The sequence below is a fragment of the Indicator indicator genome, chromosome 35, assembly GCF_027791375.1.
Source record: "Indicator indicator isolate 239-I01 chromosome 35, UM_Iind_1.1, whole genome shotgun sequence".
NCBI lineage: Eukaryota > Metazoa > Chordata > Aves > Piciformes > Indicatoridae > Indicator > Indicator indicator.
In genome coordinates this window covers 1183368-1200777 of record NC_072044.1, presented here as the reverse complement: position 1 = coordinate 1200777, position 17410 = coordinate 1183368, and the positions used below count along the sequence as shown (strand labels likewise).

At 47.8% G+C, this 17410-nt stretch overlaps 1 protein-coding gene across 1 annotated transcript in view; it reads left to right on the top strand.

Moving 5' to 3' along the window:
• MAGI3 (membrane associated guanylate kinase, WW and PDZ domain containing 3) overlaps positions 1 to 17410 on the top strand; it is a 62559-nt gene that overhangs the window by 42011 nt on the left and 3138 nt on the right. Inside the window, exons 7-19 of the mRNA XM_054395755.1 lie at positions 602 to 659; positions 1620 to 1714; positions 2426 to 2614; positions 3904 to 4512; positions 5122 to 5153; positions 6233 to 6386; positions 6498 to 6589; positions 8104 to 8293; positions 9390 to 9575; positions 12992 to 13177; positions 15846 to 15939; positions 16048 to 16174; positions 16672 to 16815. Coding sequence (XP_054251730.1) covers positions 602 to 659; positions 1620 to 1714; positions 2426 to 2614; positions 3904 to 4512; positions 5122 to 5153; positions 6233 to 6386; positions 6498 to 6589; positions 8104 to 8293; positions 9390 to 9575; positions 12992 to 13177; positions 15846 to 15939; positions 16048 to 16174; positions 16672 to 16815 — 2156 coding nt within the window. The remainder of the gene's footprint in view (positions 1 to 601; positions 660 to 1619; positions 1715 to 2425; positions 2615 to 3903; positions 4513 to 5121; positions 5154 to 6232; positions 6387 to 6497; positions 6590 to 8103; positions 8294 to 9389; positions 9576 to 12991; positions 13178 to 15845; positions 15940 to 16047; positions 16175 to 16671; positions 16816 to 17410) is intronic.

The following is a 17410-nucleotide window of genomic DNA, read 5'->3' as shown; positions in this document are numbered from 1 at the left end:
GCCTTCTGTCAAACCCTGTGGAGTGGTGCTGGTGTTAATAATTGGTAGCATGCTGTCACGTGCTAGGAAAATTCCTGTTACCATCAAACTTAGGGCAGCCTCCAACAAGACTTCACAGCAATTTTATCCTTCAGATGTCTGGCTACCTGACTGTATCCACTAGAGCAGTACAGCTGGAATAGTTGGACCTCTGTGGTAACTGCTCATCACCTTCAGGCAGTAATGATCTGCTGCTGGGCACCATCTGACCAGTTTCTGAATTTGCCATAGAAAGGACCTTTATAGGTTCTTCCTGTCTAAATAGGTTAATTTGTGTCTTGTCTTCATTTTGTGTTTAAAGTGGTGTCATTTTGTTGAATACAAATCCCCTCACTTAGTGGAACAAAGAGTGAGAGCTTCAGGGCTTCACCCTCCTGGAACAGGCTGCTGTCCTTTCATGGGAAGGACCAGCCTCAAATATATGAGGGGAAGAGAAAAGGACCTGTATTTTCCTTGTATTTTTCATCAGTCTGTAACCTGTCCTCTCATTCCTTTACAAAAACTCCTGTATTTGCAGACAGTTCTTCACTGCAGTGGAGAATTTTGTTCTTTCTGATTGCAGAACTTCCTTATGGATGGGAAAAAATAGAAGACCCTCAGTATGGCACATATTATGTTGAGTAAGTGCTAATTATTGATTGGACAATGTTATAAATTGGGCAGAAGATACTGAAGCATGTGCTGTGCAGTGAGTATGGGCTGCAGTGCAGTGTAAGCATTAAACACATCCAGCAGAGACACTGCTAGGAGCAGTGCACACTGCTGGAGTGCTGGGCTGTGGGAGCATCCATGGAGTGAGCTCACTGACTTCTTGGAGTTTATTTCTCTGGGAGAGGGAAAGCAAGTTGCAAACTAAGTCATTTATTAAGGGGAATGAGCTCATGTCATTTCTCTTAGCTTCAGCAAAAATGGGGTCACTTGATTTAAGAGTGGCACCTGATAACTGTAGAAGAGCAAAAATAACTTCTCATGGCTGTCTCCAAAGAGCCAAGTAAATAACCACTAAACTGCTGCAAGAGTGCTTCTGAATCTCCTTCAAGTCAGAGTAAAAGAAAACTCTCTGTAGCTGAGGAGAAGAAAATTAGTAGAGTTGAAAGTGTTGAAGGAAACAAGCTAATGTCTTGACTTTGCAAAGGCAACACAGGTATTGAACTTGTGCTCAAACTCACTGGGTTTTCCCAGTCTGATGTTCTGCTCCAGCAGAACTTTTTACTAGTAAAAAGGTGATGTCTGAGCTTTTAAACATTACAGGTAGATAAAAGCAACACATTGGGACAAGAGGAAAAGCAGTTTCTCAGTTCTAAACTACTAAAATCTTTTGACTGCAGAGGGGAATGAAGGTAAACTCTCATAACTACATGGAGGAACTCTGTATTGGCCCTTAGAGTAAATCAAGTTGTTTAAGGAACAAAAATGCTTTCAGGGTTGACTAGCACAGTTCATCATTCTTTCCTCCAGAACAGTAATTTGAGATAATAAACCCCAGGATTTTTAGATGTGTATTTTGTGGGTTTCTTTTCTGTGAACTGAGCAGAATGCTTTCTGCTGAAATCCTGATTCTCCTTCTTGTATGTCTACAGTCACATTAACCAGAAAACTCAGTTTGAAAACCCAGTGTTGGAAGCCAAAAGGAAAAAACAGCTGGGACAGACTGATGTTGGCCCTTCAAAATCAGGTATCACTGAAAGCTGTGGGGTTTGTCATTAATATCTTTAGGCTGAGGCAGAGTAGGTTTAGACTGGATCTTAGGAAGAAGTACAAAGTTGGTGAGACTCTGGCATAGGCTGCCCAGGGAGGTTGTGAACACCTCCCTGGGGGTGTTCAAGGCCAGACTGGATGAGGCCTTGAGCAGCCAAGTCTAGTTAAGAGATATCCCTGCCCATGGCAAGGGGATTTGAGTAGATGATCTCTGAGGTCTCTTCCAACCTAAGCCATTCTATGAGTATCTTTATCTGCAAGTTTGCATCCTGAGTAACCAGCTTTGGAGTTCACCAGGGCCTTAGCTTTGTCTTTCCGCTGGCCGTTGTGGTGTTGCCCTCCCTCATCTATGTGGGTTTTTGAATGATTTTTTTTTGTTATGCCTTTGATCTACCTCAATCATGGCATTCTAGGGCTAGAGTGTAAAATTAGAAATTAGAAGGTGAGCTTAATTCCAGCACTGGTGTAATCTGTATCACCATCTTAGAAGAGATCTTCACTCTTCCATTCACTGAATTCAGCTGTGTCTTGTTTGCTTTACTCCATGGCAGTGTTGCAGAGGTTAACCCATTTTAACCAAACAAATCATTAACCTTCATGGCATCTTAAAAAACAAACCAAACAAACCACTTGGCAAAACCAACCCTGGTTTCTTCCCTTCGTGTTTCTTTATTCCATAATTCCAAAGGACCAGAGAAGTCTGTCTTCACCAGAGATCCATCCCAGCTTACAGGAGCTCTGATACGGACATCGCTGAAGAAAAGTACCATGGGGTTTGGCTTTACAATCATTGGAGGGGACAGGCCTGATGAGTTTCTCCAGGTGAAGAATGTGTTGAAGGATGGACCTGCTGCCCAAGATGGCAGAATTGCACCAGGTCAGTATTATTTCTCTAAACCCTCTCTTGCTGTGGTGCTTTTAGAGAGCACAGCTTCTGAGAGAGGTTGGATGACTCCATCTGCTGCCTTGGAATGCAAACACCTCACTAAATGCAATAGTTCTGAGATTTGTGAAAGATCTGTGCAAAGCAGTGGCTGAAAGGGGAAAGCAGCAATGTTTTGGATACAGAACCTCTTTGAGGACCCTTCTGAGGATTTTAGTAGCTCTGCTTTAGCTGAGGTGCTTCGTAGTTGTTCACAGAATGATTTTTGTTCCCCCTCTATACATCAATTCAATTAGTGTGTTTGCCCTGCTGCCAGGAATGAGCAAGCAAAGCTCTATGAACTGGACAAGTGAGGAAATGAGGGATGAGAGTACCTGCAGTCCATAAGGATTTGCACACTCTTTATAGTAATTACACCTTTAATTAAGTTACCTGGAAGCTTTCTGTAACACAGGGCTTGCATATTGGACAAGGCAGAACTGCTTTACGTGAACTCTCTTAATCTTCAGATGAGTAAGAAGAGTTCCTGCTTTTGATGATTTAATATTATTTACTTGTGAAATTAAACTGTTCCCTGTTTTGTTGCTGACCTGTTGTGTGTGGTTCCCTTTTGTCCTGTGAAAATGGAGAGAGCCCTGCAGAGCTGTGTGTGCTGCACTCAGGTGTGAGTGGGAAATTGTCTGTGGTGCCCAGGCAGCTCAGTGAGGAGGCACTGTGGGAACAGTGCTGCACCTTCAAGGGCATGATCAAAATGATGCAAATGACTAAACAAGGGGTCAAGCCCACTGTCACCTCACTTTGCAAATGCACTCAGAGCCATGTGTGGCAGCAGCCTTAAGAGCACAGGATGTGTGTGGGTGCAATCCTGGCTTAAGTTCAGCAAGTCCTAAAATAAACATGGGAGAGCCCCCTAAAAAATCCGATTTGCTCTGGATTGAGTTTGGGATGCTGCACAATGTGAATTAAAGTGGAAGACAGCTGTGTGTGCACTTCTTCATCTCCTGTGGCTGTACTGTATCGTTTTCTAAATCTGCTGCAGATTAAACTTCATATATTTAGCAGGCTGTGCTCTGGGATGAAATGGAATCAATGCACAGAGGAATCTGCTGTGCTGCTTGGCCACAGAGAGCCAGGAGCCCATAGCCACTGCTCCTGGTTAGCTGTGAGGGCTGCACAGCCACTCCCTCCTGCTGAGCTTTGGTTCTCAGCCTCAGAGCTACACTGGACAGGTGTGGGTGGCTTTGTTTCTGGTTTTGACGCTGCTGACCTTTCTTTTGTAACAGGTGATGTCATTGTAGACATAAATGGAAGTTGTGTTCTTGGCCATACCCATGCAGATGTTGTCCAGATGTTTCAACTAGTTCCTGTCAATCAATATGTGAACATGACTCTGTGTCGTGGTTATCCTCTTCCTGATGACAATGAAGACCCTGTGGTAGATATAGTGACAGCCACACCTATTATCAATGGACCACCTGTGACCAAAGGAGATGTTTGTGTGGCCAGCCAAGATTTAATACCAGGAACAGTAGTGTTGGACCAGAACGGAAAAATGGGTCCTATGTTGGTCAACGGTCGTCTGAACGGTCCTTCCATGGATACAGCTGAGCAGAGGATCTCTCTTGCATCTTCAGGAGCCTCTCAGCCAGAGCTGGTCACCATTCCTCTAATCAAAGGTCCTAAAGGCTTTGGGTTTGCCATTGCAGACAGTCCTACAGGACAGAAGGTGAAAATGATTTTGGACAGCCAGTGGTGCCAGGGCCTTCAGAAAGGGGACGTGATAAAGGAGATTTGCCATCAGAACGTACAGAGCTTGACACATCTGCAGGTGGTAGAGGTGCTGAAGCAGTTTCCAGTAGGAGCAGAGGTGCCGCTGCTTATCTTACGAGGAGGTACATGCAAACATTTATGGTGCTCATATCTGATTAGATGGTTTTAAAGTCCCTTTTTAGTGTGACACCTACACTGCATCCAGTTTTGATAGTTAAGTAACCATCTACTATTTCTCCAAGCCATTATGTTCTGAGTTTGAGTTGATGCCTTTGAGTGTGTGGGGTGAGAGCATGGAGCTGGGAGTTGCCCAAGACGTTCATTCTGCTGTGCTCTTGTTCTGGCTCTCCCAAGCATCTGGGGAGTGCTAAAGCAAAGTATGGTCTCCAGAACTTTTTCTGTGTAAATACTGCTATTCCTCAGTCAGCTAATTGCATTTCTTTGGTAACAAGTGAAATCCACCTAGGCAAAGTCAGGAGGAGTCTCCATATCAGCTGATGTGTGATTTGGTCGACCATTGTCTAGCAAAAAGAGGAGTAAATGTTTTTCATTGTTGTACAGCTAGCAATTCTAATTTGAAGTGATATTTTTGGTCAGCTGAACGTTGACTGTGCCATTTAAAAGATGAGTACATGAGCAGTTCTTGTTTTCAGCCCAGCAGGAGCCTCAGTGCTGTTTAAAGCTTCACTGACCTGCTATTGAAATTGCTCTCTGCCTTGTGTTTATTTCAGGTCCACCCTCACCTACTAAAACAGCCAAAGGGGTGAGTATTGGTGATCTATTTAAATTGGGTGGTGATGGAGAATATTCAGGGGGGCTGTTTGCAAAGCCGACTCGTAAATATGGTCTGCTGAAAAGATTCCTTTGAGGGTTTTGAGGTATTTCATGGAGGTGATGGATGTCTGTCTTCCTGCTGCTGAAGAATCGAGGGTGCAGCAAAGATCTTGTGTGACTGCAGGCACAGCATTGTTTGTCATGATTTTCAGTGTGAAATGACCAGTTCCATCATTATTTCCCTTTTTGTTTTGCACTGCCCTTGAAGTTGCTGTCTGTGTGCACTTTTTGACCTGCTTTTGTAATCTCATCTCCTGGGATTTTAGGCCCTGGGGATTTTTGTCCTGCTGTTCGTGTACCGAAGTTGTATCCCCACAGAGCACATGGGTGCAGTGTGTGCGCTCAGTCAGAGCTGCAGATCCTGTTTGCATGCACACAGCTGCCTGCACTAAACAAATCTGCACAAATTCCTGCAGTGTGGGGACAGGAGCCCTGCCAGCGTGGCTGCAGTGGCTCTGTGCTAAAAATACCAGGGACTAGCGGTCAGCACACGTGCAGCAGCAGCTTCCTGTGGAACACTCAATGTTCAGTGGCATTAAACAGCATGGGAAAATAATTCAGTCAAAAAGGGCAAGCTCCTGCCTCTGTAAACATATAGGAAGTGTCAAACTGCTGCAGTGCTTGGGGCAGTTTTTTCTGCTCTTGGTAAAAGGGCAGATCTAAGTTTGTGCTGCTTGTGCTTCTCTTTAACGTGCACAGCACATGGTCCAGTTTGCCAGGTTGGGTTTCAGCCCAGAAGTAGTATTTAGAGTTCCTTGAGTGCATCATTGATTAGAAATCAGGCACGGATGCTTGGTGTCCCTTCTTGGTGTGATACTGAGAGGAGTGTTACAGCTCTCAGATAGTTAAAAGCCTGCACATACTGAATGATTGCTGCAGTCTTCTCCTGTGCAGTGCTCAGAATGCCCTGGGACACCTGCAGCAGCAGCCTGATGTTGCCTGCACAGGAGCTCAAGCTCAGCTATCTTGTGAGCTAACTGGGATGTTGGGGGATGGGGTCTGTTCCAGAAGGACAAGCAGGACAGTTCAGGCAGTTTGGAGGCTGTCTGTGATCCCATCCCACAGCCGATGCCCTTCCCACCCACTGCTGTGCGGCCAGGCTCTCCTAAACTGGACCCCTCCGAAGTCTACCTGAAGTCTAAGAGTATCTACGAGGACAAACGTGAGTACATCAGCTTCAGCTTGGCAATACTGAATTCTGAAGGCAATTTTTCTTGTCATTTGTGTGGCAAAGACAGCTTCTAACACGTTTGGCAATGTTGCTTTGTCTTAGCTCCAAACACAAGGGATTTGGATGTTTTCCTGCGGAAGCAAGAGTCAGGCTTTGGTTTCCGGGTGCTTGGAGGGGATGGACCAGACCAGCCTGTAAGTGACAACTTTTTCTCTGGGAGAAGTGCTGAGACCTGTCCTGCGTGTCAGGGACCCTTCCTTCAGCTGGTTGAGTTAAGAAGAAAAGCTTTTGGAAGCGATGCTCACAGATTGTTCTCTGATTACAGCCAAGGAATAAGTTTTTTCCATTCACAGCTGTGATCCAGTGCTAGCCTTTTTTTTTTTTTTTTTTTTTTAATCTCCTAACATGCATTTAAAGAAGAGGAAGAGCAAACCCAAAGAATTCTACTTCTGTTGCACTTCCCAGTGTTTGTGGTGTTTTGTTTCCATAACAGCCATGGCTGTTGGTCAGTGTTGAGCTGACGTCATGCACGCTGTGTGCAGACGATCTGCCCACCATTGCTGAACCCCAACAAGCACTGCCTATAATTAATCTTTCATTTAATCTGCATGTGATTCTAGCACATGAAGCAGTGTGGTGTGCTTAAGTGTGGTATATTTAGCAGCACTTTGAGGGTGATGTGGGGGGAAGGGGGGGAGACAAAATTGATAAGAGCAGTACAGCTGTTTGAATTCCTTATCTCGTTACCAAAAGCTGTGCACTGAAAAACCTTCAAGTGTGGAACTGTCAGAACAGCTTTTCAGAAGTAAATCTGAATTCTTTTTGAGAGCTTTGGCTTCTTCCACAATCACTCTGACCTAGTCTTGGTGAAAACAAAAGAATAGGTAGAGTGAGTGACAGAGGCTTTCACTTCAGCCATGTCTGGGAAATCTAGAGTAAATACAGAGGATGTGCTTGTGTCAGGTTGAGCTTTTTAACAAGCTCACAGATAAGAGATGCTGATACTTGCAGAATTTATGGAAATAAAGATTAAAATCCCCCCCAAATTAAAATATTTACTGAATATTAACCCCCCCCAACTTCAAATATTTACTGAATATTAAAGTCCCTCCAATTTTAAATATTTACTGAATATTAAATTCCACACACCCCCAACTTTAAATATGTACTGGATATTAAAATCCCCCCAACTTTACATTTGTATTGGAATTTAAAAGTCCCCCCAACTTTACATTTGTATTGGAATTTAAAAGTCCCTCCAACAACTTAAAATATTTACTGAATATTAAAATCCCCCCCCAACTTTAAATATATACTGGGTATTAAAATTCCCCCCAACTTTAAATATGTACTGGATATTAAAATTCTCCCCCAAACTTAAAATATTTACTGATTAAAATCCCCCTAACTTTAAATATGTACTGGGTATTAAAATTCCCCCTTTAAACTTTAAAGTTTGGGGGGATTTTAATATCCAGTACATATTTAAATATTTACTGAATACTCTGAGCCCCCAGGTTGTATCCACTACGTGAGCTTGTGCAGAGAACACATCTCTGCCTGCCTCTGCTACAACTGGACAGTCAGATAATCTTTAAAACACCTTCCCCAAAGCCCTCATCTGTCTGGATTCCCCTGGACTCCAACCATTAGTAGTTGTGATGAGTTTGTGGGTGGCTGTCCAACGCCCTGGCCCTGCTCTGGACAGATTTACATCGGAGCCATCATCCCGCTGGGAGCGGCGGAGAAGGACGGCAGGCTGCGGGCTGCGGACGAGCTGATGTGCATCGATGGGATCCCTGTCAAGGGGAAGTCACACAAACAGGTGCTGGACCTGATGACCAGCGCTGCTCGCAACGGCCAGGTGCTGCTCACGGTCCGCAGGAAGATCTTCTTTGGTGGTAGGTGTCCGTCTGTCCAGAGAGGCTGCGCAGGGCAGCTGCAGGAACCTGTGGGTAGTGGAAGCTGCTCTGAGCTTGGCGATCGCTGCGCTAGAGCCGAGCAGACTGAGCTGCAGGAGGCTCAGCTGTAATTCTGAGCAGGTGGAGAGAAGCAGACTTTAGTAAGTTGGTGCTTGGGTGCTTGCTGGTGGTGTTTTCGTCAGAGCTCTTTGCAGGTATTGGTGAGAAGAGTCACTAATGCTGTGCAAACCAAGGGATAACCTGATCTCTTTTCTGCATGGCCTGCTCTATTCTCCAGTCTTGTGGCATCTGCCTGTAGCAAGAATAAGTCAGCAGCTTGTGATTCTGTGGTTTCAGGGCAGTGTTCAGATCAGCAGTGCACAGAAGGTTATTGTCCCTGGGTCAGTGATGCTGATCTCATGAATGGCAGAGCTGGGAAGGGGCTCAGGAGAACTGATAAGGGTCCCCTATCTGCTTAGCTGCCAGTGCTGCTTCTCCTTGCATTATTCAATCATGAATTCTGAGCAGATACATGTGAAAAGAAAAAGTGTTTTGAAGATCGGTTCCCTATTTCTGTAAGATACATTCTGATAGCCTGCTTCAGGACCAAAATGTCTTAGGTTTCCTAAAAGAGAGCCTGACTCCAAACAGCCTTTTCAAAGATATTTCCATTGTTCCAAGTTGGTCCTCACTTAAGATCTCAATAGTTGTGGTTTGAAGCTGGATTTCTGCTGTAAATCTTGTAGCATGCAGAAAAGCTATGGTGGTTTGGGGTTTTTGCCATAGATGAGGTATCAGATGCCTGTGATAAAAATCTCTGTAGACAGTGCCAAGCCTGTGGGCTGGGTGCAGTCAGGGTGCAGTAGAATCTCCTTGCATTCCTGCAGAGGACTCTGGGCCTTTGAGTGCTTATCCTGCATCTGATTCCTATCTGATCTGGCTTGGATTGTTAATAAACTCACCCCTCACGTTCCCAGGCAGATATCTGTCCTCATGCTGGCACTGGTACTGAGAGGTCCAGTTTTGCTGTAGCTGCTTGGTGAAACAGCAGTGTTGTGCTTTCCTTATTTGTTGTTTGTCTGTTACCTGCAAGGGGAGAAGCCAGCGGAGGAGGAGGAGCTGCAGCCTGCCCTGGCACAGAATGGCTCTCCCCGGCTGACCCGGGTGGAGTTTGCCAGCCAGCAGTCCCCAGAGGTCTATGATGTCCGTCTGCAGCGTAAGGAGAACGAAGGATTTGGCTTTGTCATCCTCACCTCAAAGAACAAACCTCCTCCTGGTGGTAAGTGCCATGTTCTGGCAGCGTGGAAACTGCGCGGTGCCAGAGCTGCTGCCAACATCAGCAGGCATGAGCCAGGCTGTGGCATCTGCAGGGCTTTGTCTTTGATGTGCTGCTGTTACCCACACAGCATCTCTCTCTCTCACTATTTCACAGCCCAGCCAGCTGAGGCTTTGCCTTGATTCATGTGTGTGCTCTTTCTCACCCCACTGTGGTGTAAGTGGGGAGCAGGGGAAGCATCTCCCAGGCCAGCAGCCCCTACACAGGCACTTGTCACAGGGCAGTCTGCAGGATGTGAAGCATGGTGGGGCTGTGGTGGTGATCTGGATCCTCAGGCTGCATCCATTCATAGGCATTTAAATGGAAGTAGAGTTTCAACCTTGGCTTTATAGTACCTGATCAGATTGCTTTCTCAGATCCCCAGAATAAGAAATTCTGAGACTTGGAAGTACTTGGAAGAAAGCAGTGAAGTTGTTCCTGTCAACCAGAGATGGGGTGCTTGTCTGTAGCCTGCTCTGCTGTTACAGCTTTAATGCAGGCCTGTGGCCTCAGGCAGCTGTAAAATAAATATTGTGAACAGAAGTGAATGGGAGAAGCTGCTTGCAGGAAGCTCTGGAATCCACCTCAGTTCCTGGAGGGACCTGTGATGTCCTGCACAGGAGCAGGTCTGCTCAGGGTCATCAGGTGCAAGTGTGTTCCTCATGCTGCTGGTGCCTGCTGTTCACCCAGCACTGCCAGGGAGAGGCTATGGAGTATTTTTCCCATGAGGTGCTGAGCAGGATTCTCTTTGAGACTCATTCCCTGTGGCCATCAGGTTTGGGTTATCTGTGTGAAACACAAGCCAGCTCTGTGTGTTCACCCAGGAATTACATCAAGGCACAAGTAACTCCTGAAATCCTTACTTGGTTCCTTTAGTTTAAATCACTCCTCTGAAACCTCCTCAGCTAGTTCCAGACAGACATAGAGATGGCTTCAAAGTGTCTCTTTTATTGCACCTCAGACACTTTCTTCTGTTTTTCCACTTCATTTTACTGCACAATAAAAGAACAGCAGGAACACAGAAAAAAAACCCAAACTGTTTCTAAATAACTTTGTGCTGAGTTTATGGGATGTGCATCTAGAGCATGCTGCAGCCTTGGCTCAGACCCCATGCCTTTTCAAGAACCCCAAGAGCAGCTGCTCTCTGGTTCCTGTGGCCATGGCAGGGTGAGCTGTCACCCTCTGGTCCATGGTACTGCACAGATGATTGTCCCATGTCAGTGTGGCCGTGGGTTGATTGTGTTGTCTGTGCCATCAAATTCTGAGGAAAAATGCTGTGGACAGAATGAGTCTCTAATGTATTGGTGATGTAACTGTGCTATGGACACTGCTTTTGTCTGAGGGTCTGCTGCAAATCCCTGTTCAGTTGATCCTAGAACTGAAAGTAAAGGACAACTGCAACCAATTCCAGCACTGGAAACATCAGCCCTGTGGTCCAGGCTGTTTGTAACAGGAGGAAAGAGATGCTGGTGCACCCCCAGACCCTGCTATGCAGAACCCTGTCTGTGCCACAGCTGAACACAAAGCTCCTGGGTTCTAAAGCAAGGATGTTTTAAAACAAGCAATCAGCAGCTGAGTCTGCAGCCCTGCAGTGTTCTGCTCTTCACAGTTGGTTCTTAGGTTTATATAATACTCAAACCCCCTCAGTCTATTAAGGGAAGAGTAATTAAAACGTAAACTCATGGTGAATGCTAGAAGGCATCAGTGTCTGTTCCATCTCAGTCACTTCTGTGTGCTGGCTCATTAAAACAATCCATGATGGCTTTTTAATCTTGGGTGGCTGATGACACCGTGGAAGTGTTTCAGATTTGTGTCATGGCTTTGGAAAGCAAGCTGATAATCCTGACAGGCATGTAATGCTCCTCACCTCTCCAGGCTCCCAGAGAAAAGCATGTTTGGGAGAGCAGCAGTGTCCCATCAAACCCACTGCAGGCTTTCAGGGAGCCAAACAGGGAGAAGAGGGGTTTGGGAAGGGCAGGAGCCAGTCTTGCTGTGGTCCCAGGCACCCAGATGAATGTGGGGCTGTGCAGGGGCAAGGGCAGGGGCAGGCAAGCCTCTGTGCTCTGACGCAGTGCCAGGCTGCTCTGATGCAATGCCAGGCTGCTCTGGCCAGCATGCCGCCAGCCCCACGAGCTGCTCTCCTGTCCCAGCTGCCCTCAGGCTCCTCCTGTGGCAGTGGCATCTCACTGGCTGCCCAGTGCTGACGCTGGGCTCAGCAAACCATGAGAGGAGATCTGTCCCTGAGCACCAGCCCTGCTGCAGGGAGCTGCAGGAGCTGGGGGACTGTGGCAGTGCTGTCTCTTCCCCCTGCCTTGCTCCTTCTGCTCCTTCCTGCCTCAGTGCTTAGCTCCTGGAGCCTTTTTACCTTCTACTTCTTGTAAAATTCTCTCTGTTCCCTGTTGTGTCTTTTCTGGCACCCTTGCTCTAGAAGAGTCTGTACAGAACAGAGTGTTGCTGTGGGGTGAGCTGGGGAGAGCCAGGAGCATTGTTACAGGTGCAGGCTCAGCTCAGAGAGCAGCAGCAGGGAATGGAGCTGTGCAGAGCTGATCCTGCCCACCTTTTGTGCTGCCTGTGTGTGCTGCAGTCCCTGCCCAGGTGCTGACCGTATTATTGGGTCAGGCTTCAGCAGAAGTTTGATTTCCTTTTGAAGTGTACTTAAGGCTTAATTTTTGCTTGCAAGGAGGAAGAGTGAACCCCTGCATCCAATTTTCAAATGACTGTGTTAAACTGGTTGTCTATAACTCTCTCTGAGTCCCCGCAGTGCTCTATGGCCTGAAACCAGGTAGTGACAGGACTGAGGGGAATGGAATAAAGCTGGAAGTGGGGAGATTCAGGCTGGAAGTGAGCAAGAAGTTCTTCCCCATGAGAGTGGTGAGAGCCTGGAATGGGTTGTCCAGGGAGGTGGTGTGGTTGGGGCCCCATCCCTGGAGGTGTTTAAGGCCAGGCTGGATGAGGCTTTCGCCAGCCTGATCCAGTGTGAGGTGTCCCTGCCCATGGCAGGGGGGTTGGAACTGGCTGAGCCTTGTGGTGCCTTCCAACCCTGACTGATTCTATGGTTCTAAATGGAAAACAGCAGCGTAAGTGGCAAAAGCAACCGGTTCAGAGCACTCCTGGGACACAGGGTCTTGCTCATCCCTTTGCAGATGTGCCCTCTTTGTGCCCTTCAGGTACCACACCTCGTGTGTGACAGGGCCAGCACTTGGTGTCTCTGTTCTCTCCAAGGGCAACATTCATCATTCCTGGCAGCAATTTCTTGTGCTGGCAGCGTCACCCTTCAGAGCAGGAGCGCTCTGTGAGGTGGCAGCGGCGCTTGTGGGGCGGGGTGATGCTTCTCAGACCTGAGTATCACTGGTGTTGCTGTGCCTGTTCTGGGTTGGCAGTGATTCCTCACAAGATCGGGCGAGTGATCGATGGGAGCCCCGCTGAGCAGTGCGGGAAGCTGAAGGTGGGCGACCGCATCTCAGCCGTGAACGGCCAGTCCATCGTGGAGCTCTCGCACGACAGCATCGTGCAGCTCATCAAGGATGCAGGCAACGTGGTGACTCTCACTGTGGTGGCTGAGGAGGGTAAGGAGGCTGCGTGCCCTGGAGGGTGGATGGCTCCCACCCCACTGCTGTGCTCTGATGTTGGTAACCGAATTGCGTAGAGTGAAGCTTTCAGGAGAAATTCTTGTGGTTTCTCACGTGAGAAACATCTCCTTTCTTTTCCTGCTGCTCACATGGGAATGTGCTCTGTCCAGAGCTTGTGTTCCTCAATCAAAGAGAGGTGACTTTCCCTGGGGGAGCTACAGCAAGGCACGCTCTGAGGGGAAATCCTCTTGCCCCCAGGCAGTGTCTCCTGTGGCTGGCTCGCTGCCACAGCCTTGTCCCAGATGAGACAAATTCTCCTGGGTTGCTCTGGAGCAGCTCTGCTGGGCTGATCCAGGCTGCTCAGAGGCTGCAGGGACACCTGCTTTCCAGATCCTTTCAATTCAAACACTCTGATTTTTTTTCCTTCCTGCCATGTTAAAATACACAAATGTCTAATTCTGCATCCCTGGATACAGCAGGAACATCCTGCACCTCTGCCTGCCAGAGCCACCCCTTGAGAAACCATCACCTCCCACCATGGAAACCTTGCTTGGGGCTTTCCTGCAGAGCCTCCCATGCTGCCAGCAGATTCTGCACGTAGCTGCCGTCTCACCCAAGCTCCAAAGTGAGGATTTGTCAGTGCAGAGTCCCATCTGTAGAGACTGGTTTGGATGAGAGCTCCCATGCAATGCTGCACTCCCTGTGGTGGTGTTTCTGCACAAACCACTTCACTACAAATGCATCAAATCCAGTCGCTTGTTGAGGGAAGCTGCTCTCCAGCCCTGCTTACCCCTGCATTTCTCTGGATTGCTGAGGCATGTTTCATTAAATTCACTACCATTATTTTGCCAGAAAGTTTGCTTTCTTCACCTTTTAAATAATAAATACCTGAAGCCAGGATGTTAAGGAAGCCAACAGATGACTCTAATTTCACATTCATTGCTAATATTCAACATGCAATCTCAGCCTGTAATACAGACTTCCAAAGACTTAATTTTCCTTTTGCTTGAAGCAGAAAGACTTCTATAAATTGCCTTTTTTTTCCTTTCTATTAAGATTTTCATTTTTATCAAATCTAATCCATTCCAGTTTGAAGGGACACACCTGAAAGCAGTTGCCCAGGGGAATGTTTATAATGCAACTGAAGTTTGAGCTCGTTGCATTAGATCTTAATCAGGTCTTCATCAGCTTTGTTTTCAAAATAAGCTTTCTGAATATAAGGTTTTTGTCCCTTATCTATGCATGGCCTTACCTGGACTCTGTGTAAGAACTTTTCCCACTTCCTCAATTACAGTTTTGGAGCCAAACTATAGAGATAAAACAAGAACCTGAGGAGAATCAACAAAGAGAGGGGGGGAAAAAGAGTTAGCAGCAGGTGATAGAACTAGACTGAAGAGACCAGTCAGAAAAAAACGTGTGGCTGGAATTGGTGGGTTTCAGGTGTAAAGGATTTCGTAACAATGAAGGGGAGAAGCAGAACCTGTTCCACCCAAGTGGGAATACATCCCCACTTTGAAATTCTCCTTGATGTAGCTGGAGAAGCGCAGTTCAGCTCACGCACAGCCCTCTGCACAGCAGACTCCTGCAGGAAGCCAGAGCAGAGCTGAATTTGTCAGGGCTTGGAGTGTTTGCCTGCACTGGGTTGCAGGGAGTGAGCTGAGCTCCACAGAGATAGGAGCTCCACAGAGATGGGTCATACTGAGGGAGATGCAGCTCCAGAGAGAAAAATGCCCCTTTTGCCAGAAGCTGTTGAGCATCAGAGAGTGTGAGGCCAAGCAGAGTTTGCTGCTCCCCAGTGCTGTCCTCTGGGACCGGCAGCGTAGGCAGCGCCTCGCACCCCTGCCCGCTCCTGCCTCCCGCCCCTCTGCGAGCTCCATTCTCATGCCAGCAGACGAGTCCCCTGCGTGTGCCAGGAGACATTCCTTAGCGTTTTCCACAGGAGCAGGAGCCTGTCAGCTTTTGTCATGTATTAGCTGGGCACAAGGAGAGAGCAGGCTGAGAGAGGGCTGGGGAATGTGTACAAACAGATGGCATCTTTCTTGCCTGTGCTTCTAAATTAAAACACTGAGCAGAAACCCACAGTAAAAGTTGACATTTTGTCTCTAGAGAAAAAGCTCTTTAAGGCATGTCCTGGTGACAGCAGCAAGCAGGCCTGGGAGGAACCTGGAGGCTCTCATCTACCTGAGAAATTCACTCTAATCCCATGCATGAGCTTTGCCTTCCCTTAAGGTGCTTCAGCACTTGGTCTGTTTGTTCTCTACTGAGAACTGCAGTACTGTGGTGCCTCCAGCTGAGGACTGGAGCAGCTCTGGTTTGGGAGCTTGGTGTTATTTTTCTGACCCCTATAAGGAAAAGGAGTTTATTGGTTTATAATTGAAGACATAAATTCATCTTGGGCCACTACTTACCCTTTCAGATTCTAGCTGAGACAGCTTTTTGCATAGCCTGTGGTTCAGTACTTTTAAGTGACAGAGACATTTTGTGCCCTGAAATAGTTTTTCTGATTAGACCTTGGACAGTCCTCTCCAGCTTGTGGCTGGTGGACTCAGGTCAGTCTGAGCCTCTGTAGCTGTCAGGAGCAGCAGACACTGCTGGTGTCACTGAACTGGTAGTGGGTGTGCTTAGGAAGTTCTCACTGACTGTTGGCTTTGTTTGGATTCATCAGAGCACCGTGGGCCTCCCTCAGGAACAAACTCTGCCAGGCAGAGCCCAGCTCCACAGCACCGGCCGCTGGCATCGGCATCTTCCAGCATAGACAGGTACAGAGCTCCTGGGTGTGCAGAGGGAGCCCAGAACAGCCATAAAAGCCTGAGCAGGGGACTGTTAATGCAGGCAGGTGACATCTCTCTCCTTCCACCTGTGTGCAGGGGAACCACAGAAGGGGAAGCTGGAAAAGAAGCTTCAACCAGCTACAGGCTGTCCTGGCCAGAGCACAAGCACTTGACCCAGTCGGACGCCAGCATCGTCTCAGCTGTGGGCAGCCGGCACCCCCAGGTACAGGTGGTGAGGGGCCAGGGGCTGTGGAGAGCTGCAGAGTTGCAGAGACATTGCCAGGGAGGGTTGCAAAGCAGAGCAACCAAACATTGCCCTGTGCCACATGGGTAGAAGAGTTGGGTACAAAGACACGCTGAGGCGTTTCACTGCTAGCGTGTTTGTGCTGATGTTTGAAACGTTCCTTATCTCCTTCCTGTAGTTGAATGCTCATTGTAAAAGGACAGAAAATGCCTGCAACAGGGCCACTCCTGCCCCTTTGGCAGTGTTCCTTAAAGACATTTCATGCATGTCTCAAATCTCAAAGGGAAAAGGTTCTCTGTGTTTAGACTGAGAATGAAGCTGTGACCCCTGGGGGGTGTGAGTTCAGTTTCAATCCTGGATTGCAAGGTTCCCTAAATGCAGAGCTGTGTGAAGCTTTTTTTTTTTTCCTCTAGGAGAACAACTGTTTAAATCTGCCTACAGGTCCTCATCTCTCTGTCCTCTGACTTCCCCAACAGAATCCTGGCTGCTTCCCAGTGGAGCTGGAGAGGGGCCCTCGGGGGTTTGGATTCAGCCTTCGAGGAGGAAAGGAATACAACATGGGATTGTTCATCCTCCGACTGGCTGAGGATGGGCCAGCTGTCAAAGATGGGAGAGTGCATGTGAGTGGCTCATCAGTTCTGGGGGTGACACTGCCTGTTGGGCACAGGAGCTCAGCTCCAGTGCCCACAGACTTGGTCCTTCAGGAGCATGTGGCCCTGGCAGGCAGAGCTGCCCTCTCTCAGCTGTTCCCATGCAGTCACAGCCAGTGTGGTGGTAGCTTTGACAGGAGAAAACCTGTCAAACAGATATCCCAAAGGAATTGTCCATCCACTGAGTTACAGTAACTCAAGGGTCCCAGGGTGTGGGCAGCAGTTCCTCAGGGTGCTTTAGGAGCTCAGACAGGAAACTGCATGGTGGAGCAGAAAGCTGAGAGTGGCTGTCTCAGGGGGTACTTTGTGAGGAGCTTTCGTGTGTACATTGTGCTGTGGCTGCTCTGAGCAGTGCTGGAACACAGCCTGGCTGCTGCTTCAAATATTCTGTCAGTTCTTGTGTTTGTTTTGGGAATTTCACCCTCAGCTAAAGCACAAGAGAGGGGTACAGCAGCAAAGAGCAATGGTGAGAGAGAGGCTCTGGCTGCTGCCCACAGGTGGGTTTCCAGAGGCTGAGAATGAGGCTGAGGAGGTGCCCATGAGGTGCCAAGTCCTGGTGCTTCGC